Source organism: Sander vitreus, chromosome 1 (assembly GCF_031162955.1).
Source record: "Sander vitreus isolate 19-12246 chromosome 1, sanVit1, whole genome shotgun sequence".
In the NCBI taxonomy this organism is placed as follows: Eukaryota; Metazoa; Chordata; class Actinopteri; order Perciformes; family Percidae; genus Sander; species Sander vitreus.
This window is the reverse complement of record NC_135855.1, coordinates 1,898,326-1,912,252: the sequence shown is the minus strand read 5'-3', so window position 1 is coordinate 1,912,252 and position 13,927 is coordinate 1,898,326. Positions and strand designations below refer to the sequence as shown.

Sequence of the window (13,927 nt, the reverse complement as noted above, 5' to 3'; positions counted from 1 at the left end):
ACTGTCCCTGCAGCTACAGACATGGTGTAATTAATGGGGCAGTATGTGAGGCTATGGCTTTGTTGACTTGTCAACTGCCAATGACACGTCACTGAATGGACACACATTGCAACATTCATTTATAGTACAGTTTTTATTATGAGCGCTTTCATTACAGACTAAAAAATCATCCGCAGTGTCCTTGATTTCATCACCAAACGAAACGATGGCCTCGTGGTTTTAAAGTCGTAATTAGCAGAGCTAGGGAGCGTCTCGTATCTATCACCTGCCCCGAAGCGGCTACGGAGACTCTGTGTCTAAGAGAGACAAGTCAAAATCAATAGACACATCTAGAAAAGAGCTAAAAAGGGAGAGATGACATATAAAATGTTCGATGACTTAAAGGCGTGGAATCATTAAAAAAGACCTGAAAGTGGCAGTGCGTGTGTGTGTGTGCGCATGCTTGACTGATGGTAGATTTAATCTAAAATGACAAAGTGCGGGGAGAGGAAGAGAGAGAGAGAGTGTGAAAGAGAACGATAGAGAGAAGCAGATACAACCTGTGTAGGACTTAAATAGGCCAGTCTGTAAAGGAGGGCAAGGAGAGAGGGAGCAGAGCAGAGGAGGCTGAAAGAGAGAAAGGTGTGCTGGTTCTCCTCTTTGGGGTTTTATGAGTGGAGTGATTAATTAGGGGAACTTTTTAGTATCTTAATGGTATCTTAATGAATGTTACTGCCCACCGGCCAAACAAACCTCTCTGTCTCCCTGCCGCCAGTAGACAGTCCCTGCCAGTTCTGCTTTCTTTTTTTTACCCTTTGGAGGTGGTTTGCGCACATGGGCACGTTTGCAGAAGCATACTATATGTGCTGCTGCTTTTACCTATGTGCAGCACTCTGAAAAAACACAAACTGTAGTACACACAGGCTAATGAGAAGCCCCATTTCATGCTGCATGAGACTGATAATAGCATCTGGAAGGAGTTCGATAGTGTATCTTCTCAGAGGACACGCAGCAGCCTTTCTATACCACCTACCTCAAGAAAAAAAAAGTACTGCAATGCAGCTTTCAGCTCAGACAAGTAAACGCCAATGGACTTCCTAAGCAGTGACTGAGCCATCAACCAAATAATAAATTATACCGTAACAAGGTGATTAGTCCAAATGAAACGCTTTTCAAACACACATCACAAGTCCTTTTGCTCACTGGATCTGATGTTAGTTAAAGGTGCTGTAGGTAGGATTGTGAAGATCCAGGACTTAGCCAAAAAATGTGAACATCAACAACTTCTCAGTCCCTCCCCCCCTTTCCGCTAAAGCCCAAACGGTCTCCTAGGCCCCTCCCCCCACAAGGGAGAATGAATGCGTGTGCATGAGCAGTGATTGACACGCAGTTAGAGACCTGCTTCATGTTTACTGGAACATAGGGTCAGTTTCAGCAGATATGACAGAAAGGTAGTTTTATAAGTCTTACCTACTGCACCTTTAATAGAAGGATGGGCGGGGGGGTCTGCATCAGTTTAAATTATGTAACCTAATAAGCAGTGTTTAAACATGCATAATAAGCCTGCTGAGCAAACAGGACTGCCCTCATAACAAAAGTTGCATTGTCAATTTGTTTGCCATCACGAGTGAGAAATAGAGAAAAATGAGAGGTTATTAGGGAGCTTTTTATGTAAACAAAGTGAAGACTGCACACACTAATTGGTTAGTAGCAAAATGTTTTACCATGTCCTTACTCTTTTAAGCCCGATCCAGTAAACAAATAGATTCCTTTACCAGCGGCAGGCACAAATTTCACCGCTCTGTGGCGGTAAGTAAAGCTCAGAATGAGCAGACTATAAAAACTAACAGAATTAATGAAGTTCCAAAAGCTCCTCTGGGCCACACCATAAACAGCACAGTGTGTAAACTTAACGGCCAAGTTGCCTTGTTGTTTTATTAGGAGACCAACATAAAGCAGATTCAAAAATGACACCGGAAAGATATACCAAACTCTGAAGAAAACCATTCAAAGCTGCTTTTCAGTAATAGCCTGGTGCTGCCAAATAAGACGTTACCGGTTTAATTCCCACGAGGACATTTAAGCCTCCACAATGAAATCATCTAAACGTTTCCCTGTTAAGAGTCAATTCAGCAGCTCAGCAAAAACATAAATGTGAGCTGAGCTATAAAAGTGAGATATTGTGCCCTGATCCTGCATTTGTGTCGGCTCTAGGATATCCGTAGGGGATTTAGGGTACATCTAACTGGCTTTAGAAAACCCTTGCTCTCACTTTAAAGCATCTGGTTGCATCTTAGGTAGCATCACATAAAATAAGTCTTATGAATCTCATTAGGTGCCACAGTTTGTTTTAGAATAAAACATTTTCAGCAATACATTTTCACAACAGGATTTTTTTATGTGCACGCATACAGACTCAAATAGGGCACACGTTTCTTGTAAACATCAGACTGCAGTTTAGAGATGCTTCAAAATAGGTTACCGTAGAGTATAACAATGCTTTATATACTATATATATTTTGGATTGAAAGTGCTCAAAGATACACGCTGTGAATGAACAGAGAAACTAAAGGTCTACAGCTATGCTAGCAGCTGTGTCGCTGCACTTGATCCTAGCTATAGCAGTACTGATTTTTAGTAGGTATAATGTAACCGTTTTCATCATCGTAATGCTAATATTTGCTCATTAGCACTAACAATTAAGTACAGCTGAGACTACGTTTTGCATTAGATTTGGTTCAGTGAGTTTAACTGATTTTCACTCCAAAAACAAATTCTAAACATTCAGAAATATATACAGTAAATGTAATATTGACAGAAGCATTCTGCACAGGAAACAACATTCTGCATGAGGAAATGTATTTTTGTTCAATGTGTGATTATCTTTATAAGAAAAGAAGTGTCTGGGACTTAAGATGGATACTGATTGCTGCTGGTGGATTAGCCAGAGAAATATCAAACCAATAAACAGGACTCCCTAGTTTCCCAGTATCGATCACCTCGGCAGTCATTCTAGTGTGTTGTTTACCTCATCTGTGTTGTAAATGATCTGCAGACCAGAGCAGATCATCTCCACCAGGTACAGCAGAAACAGAGAAACGGCATCGATCTGCAGAAATGACAGACGGGAAGGACAGAGTGGATAAGATACCATTAAAGAAAATGACATGTCATTTGTACTCTGTGTCTTTGATTTCCTACATAGAGTAGAGACTGAGACGTGAACTTTAGAATAGCTATTAGGCCTTTGGCATTGGACTGCTATCATCAATAACGCAATTTGTTTCATGGCAAAGTTGTTGGAGAAGCAATCACAGCCAAGGACTTAATGTGTATACAGTACGTGTCTATACAGCTTGGGTGACTTATGAGGTTTTCTTTGTTGCAACATCTTCATTTTGATTTTCTATCTTGCTCTCTTGATGTATTAGCCACCCTTCACTAGAAATGCTGTTTCCGTCCAAACGTTACACACCAAATTGACCTCTGTCGATACAATTGACAGAGGAATAAGTCGTTTTAGTGCCAATTTAATGCACATCCACCTCTGAGGACAAGTCAATTATCCAACAGCACATGCATGCAATGCAGAGAGTGGGCTGAAGAAATGAAACATTTAAAACTACTATCTAAAAAACACACTTTGTATATGCATATATAAAAACACATTTTCCTTTTTTTCAATTGAGGGTTGCCTCATTTCTGCACTTGTGTGCTGGATGGCTGACCTGCAGGTGGTGGTAGTCGGCGTAGGAGTGAACCTCGTCACCGGTGTCTACGTCAAACACAGAGTGCAGACACTTGGAGGGGCTGGGATCCTGTTTAAACTGCTCCACCTGGCAGAGATACACAGAAACAGAGAGGACAGGATGAAAAGAGAGGTCAAAGGTCAGCAGGGAGGGAGATAGATTTATTTCCTCAGCAAAGGTACAGTATACCACAGTAGCAGCCTTGAACACGTTCAACAACACATAACTGGGAACCTTGTGTATTAAAGGTCCCATGGCATGAACATTTCACTTTATGAGGTTTTTTAACATTAATATGAGTTCCCCCAGCCTGCCTATGGTCCCCCAGTGGCTAGAAATGGTGATAGGTGTAAACCGAGCCCTGGGTATCCTGCTCTGCCTTTGAGACAATGAAAGCTCAGATGGACCGATCTGGTATCTTCCCTTTATGACGTCATAAGGGGAAAGGTTACCTCCCCTTTCTCTGCTTTGCCCGCCCAGAGAATTTGGCCCGTCCATGAGAAAGAGAGACATCATGGCTTTCAAACAAGCAAAGTGGCAGTTGGTCCACCTTGCCCCCCCCCCCTCCTCCTCAATAGCATTAAAGCTACAGACACAGAAATGGCACATCCTGTGTTTAAATTTCATCTGCCACTTGAACCTCTTTCAGCGCTTCTGTTTCAACTGCCACTTAGCCTACTTTTAATGCTTGCACTTCAACTGACTCCTGAATTCCTTTCTTTCAGTGCTCCTGTTTGAGGGGCCACTTCAACTAGTTTTAGTGCCTCCACTTCATCTAAAACTTCAATACCTTTAAGTTCTTCAACTTTATCTATCATACCCATACAAATATAGTTTCAAAAGCTTCAAAGAATCAAAATATTTAGGCAGTTTCAAATATTTTCACTGCAATATTTCAGACTTGAGAACATCTAGGTTCAAACTAACTTTAAGTACAAGGGCCTCCAACGGAACTGTAACTGCTAAGCCTGACTTTAAGGCAATGTTCAGCTTTCCAAAATGCAGGACTTCATCAATCCATAAACACTGAATGAAACATACCAAACATACTGTATATAATCTGTTGTTTGTCTGATAAAATAAACTGTCTGTCCTATGAGCAATAACCCAGGAAGATAAACTGTCCAACAAAACACAGTCTGCTCTGAAACACATAAGGGTCAGATTTAGGGCAGCCGAACTATGACTTGGTTTACAACAAACGCATAAAAACCAAGAACACATAAGTCGAGTAAGTTTTGTGTTCAGAGAATTGTTGGTTGGCTTTGTGTGTGCTGCATCAACTCGACTACACCCCAAATTACGGCTGGGCTGCCAGCTCCGTCGCGCAGAGTTATAAATAATTGTCCCTTTGTCCCATTTTTACCTCATTTGTTTCTCTTCTCTACACCTCTTTCACTGCTCTCTCCATCATCAAGCGCCCCTCACTGTCTCTATTTTTCTCCCCCTCCCTCGCCTCACTTCTACCTCACTTCTCCCAGTACTTTCTATTACTCACTCTCTTTGTTGTCCCACTTGGTCTCTGTCTTTATCTCTTTTTTCAGATTCCCTGTATTTCCTCTTTTTTCTTTCCTCTGGCACACTACCTCCGCCCACCTTGTTCTCTCTCTCGCTCTCTTTCTCTCCTAGTCAGGTCATAGTGGAGACCCTCTGTCCCACTTTTACTCAAATTGCTCTACTTCCTGCCATCCCACAGTGACTACTATGTGAGTGTGCGTGTGCGTGCGTGTGTGTGTGTGTGTGTGTGTGTGTGTGTGTGTGTGTGTGTATGTAGTGTATAGTGAGTGAAAGAGCTACCTCCGTAAGCAGCTAACAATAGTTACTGCTGTTTGTGTTTCGATAAAAGCTACTTCTGTGCAGCGGCCTCTCTGATTCTCGCTCCAGCAGAGCCACGGTGTCAAGTGGCTCAACTCTCGGGATATGCTGAGAGGCCCCAGATGTTGCTTATTGTTTCGAGTGCTGCAATGCGCCAATGCAAGCTTCAAATTACTGAAACACTTCAATGTCTGCTGCTCCTCCTGTAATAGGAAATTGTACTTCATGCATTTATTTTACATCTATTGCCAACACAAAACTCTTGCATCTCATCAAACCAATAACAAGGAACACAGCCAGCCACACAGATGACATATTATCACCTTATAAAGTTAATATGACGAACTAGTTAGCAAACAGTGGCTTGTGTACTTTCATTTGGAGTCGTGTTTGTGTCCATGACACAAATGCAAGTCCAATATTCACTCTCCTTTCAGCTCCATTTTGGTCTCTACCGCCTCCTGAGGAAACTATATGTATATCTGGTTGTTTAGCTGTCAAACATCCCACTATGTTCACCAGATACTTGCCAACTTTGTCTGATAGCTACTTGGTGCAGTACAGGTACCACAGAGTGTCTTTTAGAGCTTTACTGCTGAAAACAGCTGCATGATTCGGCCAAAACGACACTATGAGAGCGGTGAAAATGAACCAACAGCTGTACGACTGAAACGAGTCACATGTGCTAAAAAATGCTCCATAGAGCCGAATGATTCTGCAGTCAGGTGATCATTTTCTGAGGGTTAGTTATGACAGGAGACACCTTTCACACTACGATGTAGTTATTTAATCCATTGTTAATATAAAGACATTAATTAGAGCAGCTTTAAGTCTCCAGCAGTGAAGAGGTAGGCCTAAGTGAAATGATGTTGGAATAGCAAAGATGGTGGAGTTGTTGTGAAGGATGTGTAGATACTGCAAAGCAAGAGGTGATACTACAAGTGCAAGTAAGGGGGAGTGAGTGTCATCATATTTAAAGGTATAGATATGGATGTTTTCAGAACAGGTGTTTTCTTTAAATAAGGCAAATAGCAGCTCTTGTGGTATTAGCTAACAACCTTAAAATAGATTTTTGTATCCTGTTTACCTGGGTGAGTTTCTATATTCCTGTTCCTGTTTTGTTGGAAACACAATGTTCTACTAAAGTGTTCTACTACAGGCATCTGCAAAACAATCACAACATATTTCATTAGTTTTTCCTCAAGTATCCAAACACTGCTGACTTTCCCTGACCTATGCAAATGTGTTAGTGGGCTAAACCTGCAGTAACAACCTGTCTCCAGTGTTGAAGTCCAATGCTTTTGGCTGAAAATAAGAGCATTATACCCCTTGCATCTTCTGGCTTCCTTTGTGGGTATACAGACAAATAAAATGAACCTTACCAACTGACAAAGTGACTTTTACTAATCGTTTTTCCCAACTAAAAACACTTTTTTTTTACTTTAGAAGATTGTCCCTATACACCACGCCACTACAGTGGGGCCCAGCTGCTGTATTTTCTCTGTGATATTTGCCCAGCAGTGGCCCTGTGTCACGTCTCCATTAGAAATGCCATGTTCTCGGGAAGTATTGGAGACAGGGCCGTAACGAACGCTGCTCTGTGTAATTAACTGTGTAAACGCAGCTTTGTAATTAAAACATGGGAAAGCTTTCCCCTAAATTAGGTCGTCAAGGTTGAGGCAAGATGAAACAGAAAGGCTTTTTAAAGGCACACAGTGTAGACATGGACGTACACACAGACACAGCCAGCTGCGCTAATAAAAAATGTTTGTGAGGAATAAAGAAACAGCATAAAAAGAACGTAGACGGTTCTGCTTTGGTTATGCAAAATGGATGTGTGTTGCCATTTTTTATTCACAGCTTAATCATGCACATGCATCAGCTTTGATGGTGCAGATGTGGTGTGAAATTTCCCAAGCGGAGTAAAAGTCTTTGGCAATGAACAGATTGTCGGTTATTAAGCCCTTAGGACTAAAACAACCGGCTCCCATTGTCGTATGTGATGATATGAAAGAGGAACCCAATGTGTCCAGTGATCCAGCTCCGTGTGGCTTTGATGACTCGCAGCTCAGATCTACACCTCTGTAATACAGTGTGTAATTGCAGGGAGCTTTTATGCAAACATGCAGTGTGGCTAAAAACTCACCTTATCAGCCTGCCTCATGTAGCAGTAGAGGATCCCTCTCATGCACTTGATGGCAGAATGCTCCAATTCATGGGTTCGCCCCATATCGTCATCAATGCGTCTGCATGGGGGACAGGGAGAACATACAAGTCAACACAAGTCCCTATATTAGGGGGCACAAACAGACTCTGGTGTGTTTCACCACTTGGTTTGGTTACTTTGGGCTGTCAGAGCTTTCAATTGAACTGTGGTGCAGACCAAACAACCGGATCTGGGACCTGAAAAGACGGTTCTCTACCCTTTCTACCATGTTCATAATTCATTACTTCTTTGTGGGATCGTCACCTAAGCTGCCCAGTGAATTAGTTGCCTGACATTTAATGTGCTTTTATGTTTACTCCTCTTTATTAATTCCAAAGCCACTAGAGCCAGTCCCACAATGAGCTTTCCTTAGGATGTTCCATTTCTGTGTCTGTAGCTATTGGGAAGGAGAGAGGGGGGGCAAGGTGGGATGTGGCCTTGACCAACTGCCACTTTGCTCGTTTGAAAGCCATGATGTCTCTCTCTTTCTCATGGGCGGGCCAAATTCTCTGGGTGGGCAAAGCAGAGAAAGGGGAGGTAACCTTTCCCCTTATGACGTCATAAAGGGAAGATTCCTGATTGGCCCATCTGAGCTTTCATTTTCTCAAAGGCAGAGCAGGATACCCAGGGCTCGGTTTACACCTACCACCATTTCTAGCCACTGGGGGGCCATAGGCAGGCTGGAGGAACTCATATTAATGTTAAAAACCCTCATAAAGTGAAATTTTCATGCCATGGGACCTTCAAAGACCATTTGTTCTCCTATCGAGGAATGTTGTGTGGACTAGCCAAACCTTCCTCCGCAGCGCTGTGGAGATCTGAAGGTCTGGCAATGCGAGACTATGGTCGCAGTGGGAGTCAGCACATTCCTGATGGGGCTGGCAGATCTCAGATACACAGTACAAAGGTTATGTTAATAATGACTTTGGGTATCGACAGAGGAAAGCCAAGCCACTGAGGTGAAACTTCAGAGGTAAACAGTACATTAATCATACTCTCTTTTAGATGTGACCCTCCACATCAAAAGTGATGGCAGGCAGAGGATACAGCAGAAGGCAGCTTTTTATCTACCAATTTCCTGTTTTTAGGACCTTCATTACTGTTACTGTTACTACACGTTTTCAACACAGTAATATTCATGAGGGGCTCCAACACTGGCCAGGGGTTACAGTAACATACCCAGCTCTTCACATTTTATTACAATTAATCAGCAAAATGCAATGGGTGTCAGCAAGGTTAGACACCTACTAGTCTCACATTGCCAGACCTATCCCCACAGCGCTGCGTAGACAACTACAAGAAAATATGAGAGACTCATCTTAGTCCTGGAAGCTGACAACCCACTCCCCATTCAAAAAATATATTAATATTATAACAAATCAAATGTAACCTAATAAAGAAGAAAATGTGACTGGGCATTGTGGAGAATAAAACTCATCATGTCTACTAGGAGTTTGTGGCAAATCCAAATTCCACACACTCAAACACACACACACACACACACACACACACAGCGACTGGGCGTGAAGTAAGTAATGGCACTAGCCAAGCCTGTCAGATGAGAATCATCTTAATTAAATCCCAGTGACAATTCTAATAGGAGGCAGCCATGACTGATGACTGAGATCTGCCGCTGGTCACATCACTGCAGTACACTCTATTTTTAGCCCTCTCTTTCCCTCTGTCATCGCCCCTCCATGTCATTCCCTCACCCAGTCTTTCTCTCCATCTCCCATCTTTTTTTCTCCCTGTCTCTTATCTCTCCCTTTGCCCACCTCCCTCTCTAACTCCCACTGCATATCTCTACCTTGAGTACTTCCTTCTCTCCGTATCGTCCCTTTTCCTCACCGTCTCCATCCATCCTTTCAATCTCTCTCTCTCTCTCTCTCTCTCCATCTTTTTCTTCATCCTTTTGGGCTAATTTCGTGGAAGTGCTCTTTTCCCTTGAAGCTAATCAACCAGAAGTTTGGGGCCTTTTACACGGTTCTCAGTGAAAGTGAAAAGTGTTCTCCTTGAACCAACAATCTCGAAGTGTCAAGAAAAGCCTTCAAATGACAGAGGCAGATTAGAGCGCAGGGTCATTAAGCATGAAATAGAAGTGAGTGGAACAAATCCAAAACTCAAAGGAGAAGGGATACAGGGGGCAGAACCGTAAACCGGTGTAATTAAAGATTACTTGATCTGTTCTTTGTTCTAATGCTCTATATAAACACATTATATGTGTATTTATCCATACATTTTAGTGTTATTTTTACATCACTTTTGCCGTGGTGCTGGACAAATTTAATACATTCTAGCCTTATTGCACAGTTACATTATCTCATTCAACTTATATAACAAATATACAAATCTCCGCTGCAGATTTTGGAACAAAATACAATAATTTTAAACAGAGGCATACCTCATCAAAAGTAACCTTCCTTCACTGTATATAGGAGCAAGCAAGCACTCTGTCAAAATGACTACATGTGTTCATCACCTCCAGCTACACACCAAGAATTTAGGTTTATTGGCTCCAGAGTGACATTGTCTCTAGGTAAATGACCGCTCGCTTAACCCACAGAGCAGTAGTTAGAGCTTTTTTTCCAGTCTTTTTAAAATACCAAAAACACAGCAACAAAATGAATGGTGAATTTGGTGTGTTGATTTTTCAAAAATGTGTGGTCAGTTTTCTTTGTGTTTCCACTTGGGGCTGGTGCAAAGTCGCTTAGTGCAGCTTCAAACTGCAGTACCTACTGGAGCTAACCCCAGGATGGACACGGGCCAGCTCTAAAAGAGGATACTGTGTGTATCAATTAGAGCATCATGTCGCAGAACTAGAGACCAAGCCGGCCGAGGGAGGAAGTAGGAACTCCCAATTCACTTGGCAAAGTGTGTAGTTTAGTTAGCAATTTGATGTGGTTCGTATCGATGATGATGGTGATGATTGTTTGTCATGTGATATTGTTGGTCTTCTATCCCACTGGTATTCACGTCACCCTCCATCTCCTTCTGTATTGTGTGACTATGTTGTTTTTCATGTATTGTTTACCTTGCTGCAAAACCAATTGCCCTCCGGGGACAAAATAAAGTTGAAAGTTGAAGCAGGGAGTCTTAATCCCAATTCATCTGTATTAATTAACACAAATGGAGTGCCACCAAAGAGGCGACACACAATGCAGTTCAAGATAAATTTAACCCTGCACCCATGAAACCCATCCTGCATGGTTAACCTGTGAGAGTGCAAGAGTGTGTATTTGTGTACTAACCGGTAGGCCAGAGCCAGGGCCCAGGCACTGGCAGCACAGTAGAGGGAGTCCCGGACCTTGGCCTCCTTGCAGGTGGAGCATGTTTTGACAGGGAAAAGGCCGGTGGTCGGACTCTGGTAGTTCAGAATGGTTGTCTTGACTAGATTGAATGAGACAGAGAGAAAGAGACAGTGGAAGTGGTGACGCAACAAATCTTGCAAAAATGGAAATGTTGTTATTATCTTCGCAAAGCCACATTAGTTGACACACCAGTGAAGAAAACACCTGTAACACACAACAAGCGAGAACTGCCCCATTAGCCTTTTACAAAACAACTGAAGTGGCTCTTTATGCAGCCGGTTCAGATGAATGCACTTAAAGTTCTGAAGACAAACAAGTCTGAAAGACTGCCATGCCACCATTATTCATTACTAGTTTTCACTAAGAGAGTGCTGTTTTTCTGAAGGCATATACACCATCATGCTCCCACACACTTTGCATGACCTTACTCTGTCTGTTTTCACTCCTACACTTCCATCACACCTACGCCAGTCTCTACCAGCATTTTGGATCCAGTTTTTAGATGTTCACGTGTCAGGGCAGATGTGTGGAGCCATTTTTATTCTGCTTTGCTGTTTCAGCTGGACAAGAAGCAGTCCTAGGGTCAGACCGGACACAGTAATGGACTACCAGTGTGTATTTTCTCTACTTCTGGGCTTTTTTACAGGCTAGTGTGGGAACAGAACATTTATCCAGCTTTTCTCTGAGTTCCTCATATGCATATTCAAGCTCAATAAAATAAAATAAATAAAATAATGTTAAATTCAATTTAGAAAAAGTTGGGCAGACAGCTTTTCTTCTTTGACAAAAGTAAGCAAAAGTTAATGTAATAAAGTCACTTGGAGAAGAGCTCAGTTTGTGTTACATAGCCAAACACAGCAACAGTATACACTGAAAGAGCGTGAAAACAGATGGATGCCTATGAGCAAAGTGTGAACGGCGACATGGAGAGTGTGAATGGCTGCGACAGTAAAGAAAAGCAATAATTCCTGGAGGAATATCACTTGGACTCAGGGTGCCATTGTTGCGCTTCAGCTGCACAAGATGACAAGAGTCACTTTATGTTCATTGGTCACTGTTTTGCAAGACACCGACAAGACACACATGGAGTTGTGCAAGCTGATTTGCTCTGTGTTATGTGCACATACTTCACCTCCACTTACAGACTTAACTTGGACTCACATGAGGAGATACAGGAGTCATTTCCATTCTTGTATAAACTATTTAACAGTCTAATTTAATGGAATAAGATCAGGTGTTTAGTGCGGCTGCACAATATATCGTTTTTCTATCGTCATCACAATATTAACTGGCGCAATAAACATATTGCGAGACACTCAGAGCTATTTTATCAGTAGAAAACTGCACTTTAAAATGTAACATTATTTTTTAGTGGTGCCTTTTATATTCAATTCAATGCTCAAATTGTTCAATACAAGAATGTTGAAAATGATTTCCTTTCATTTGTCATAAATTCAACAAGCAATGTGTTGCATTGTAGCAGAAATACAGAACTTAGTACACTTTAATATCTGTTTATCACAAGTGATATCATTATTGCGATATTTAACAACGTTATCATGCAGCCCTAGTCTTTGGGTATTTCAACTAAAGGACCAGGATTTATGTTAACTTCTACCCCGCTGATGTAACTCGGAGCATAACACTGACTCCATTCCAGCTGCAATGGTGTTCTATAGCTGATTTTGACCTCTGGTCTCCCTCTGAGAGACTTTACTATTCTCACATATATTCAAAAACACTTACACAATACAACACTGCATGACCTGCAGTGTTTCTCTACTTCTGCACCAGCATCAGAGTGGAAATGAAGAAATCCCCAACGGAAACTTCCTCATGTGTAGCACAACTGCGCCTCAAACTACACATGCAAATGGCTTGAGATAGAGCACAGCTTTGCAATGTCAGCAATGTCTCGTGTTCAGTTATTTAGACTTGTAGAGGCTACTTTGTATTAGTTTTAGTCTGACTTTGGATGGAATCTTTTCAAGCACGAGAACACATTGCTCCGTGTAATTATCTGACTTTTCATTCACCTGCTTTGCTGTTCCTTCCCCGGCCTGAAGTTTTTGTCATGCACATAAGTACTTGTAAAAAGCCGATTAGAAACCCAGTTACTGTATACATGGCCAATACATATGAGTTTTATAGGAGAAGTCTGTAAGGAAACCAGATTTATCCTATCCCCCTATAGTTTCTCATTTATATTAAATGGCTGTAACCTGGTTACCTAAGTGCATGTCAATCCACTCCTGTGACTTTTTTTCTGGCTCCACCATGAGATTCCCATCTTGGGGTTTAAGTGAACTATCTCGTCAAATATTGTATGGATTGCAATAAAAACCGGTAAAGACGTTTGTGTTCCCCTTTGGGTGAAATGCCAATAAACCAGAGCACGATTTTCTCCCACCCTGTGTGGACTAGCCAGACCCTCCTCTGCAGCGCTGTGGAGGAAGGTCTGGCAATGCGAGACTATGTAAACAATAACTCAACTTTTACCTTTTATCAAACTGTAAACTGTGCAGTACTAATTTGGTGATGTGTGGGTAAAAAGACGTTTAGACATCTAGGTTAAAACCAGGCTACACAAATGACTATATTGCAATATGAGGCACCTTCTATATAGTCACTGAAATGCTGCTGAAACAACTACATACAACCACACCTAGAAAAGCATATTCAACCAAATTCAGCGCAGGTGTCTAGACGTGTTGAGATCTGAAAATCACCAAATCAATGCTTACTGGCATGTAGGTGCAACAGCAACATACGGTTGAATCCTTGCTGAACAGTGCCAGCATCAGGTAGTGTGAAGGGAAAGTACCAACATCTTTTTATTATTTTAGTGTTACCGGAATGACACATGGCAT

The 13,927-nt window shown here is 41.9% G+C and overlaps 1 protein-coding gene across 3 annotated transcripts in view; it reads right to left on the bottom strand.

The window, feature by feature from the left end:
* Positions 1 to 13,927, bottom strand: part of phkb (phosphorylase kinase, beta) — a 120,015-nt gene that overhangs the window by 88,906 nt on the left and 17,182 nt on the right. For all 3 annotated transcript variants that reach the window (XM_078246997.1, XM_078247082.1, XM_078246914.1), the window contains 4 exons: positions 10,998 to 11,136; positions 7,690 to 7,789; positions 3,708 to 3,815; positions 3,008 to 3,088 (listed from right to left, as the gene is read on the bottom strand). In XM_078246997.1, coding sequence (XP_078103123.1) covers positions 3,008 to 3,088; positions 3,708 to 3,815; positions 7,690 to 7,789; positions 10,998 to 11,136 — 428 coding nt within the window. The remainder of the gene's footprint in view (positions 1 to 3,007; positions 3,089 to 3,707; positions 3,816 to 7,689; positions 7,790 to 10,997; positions 11,137 to 13,927) is intronic.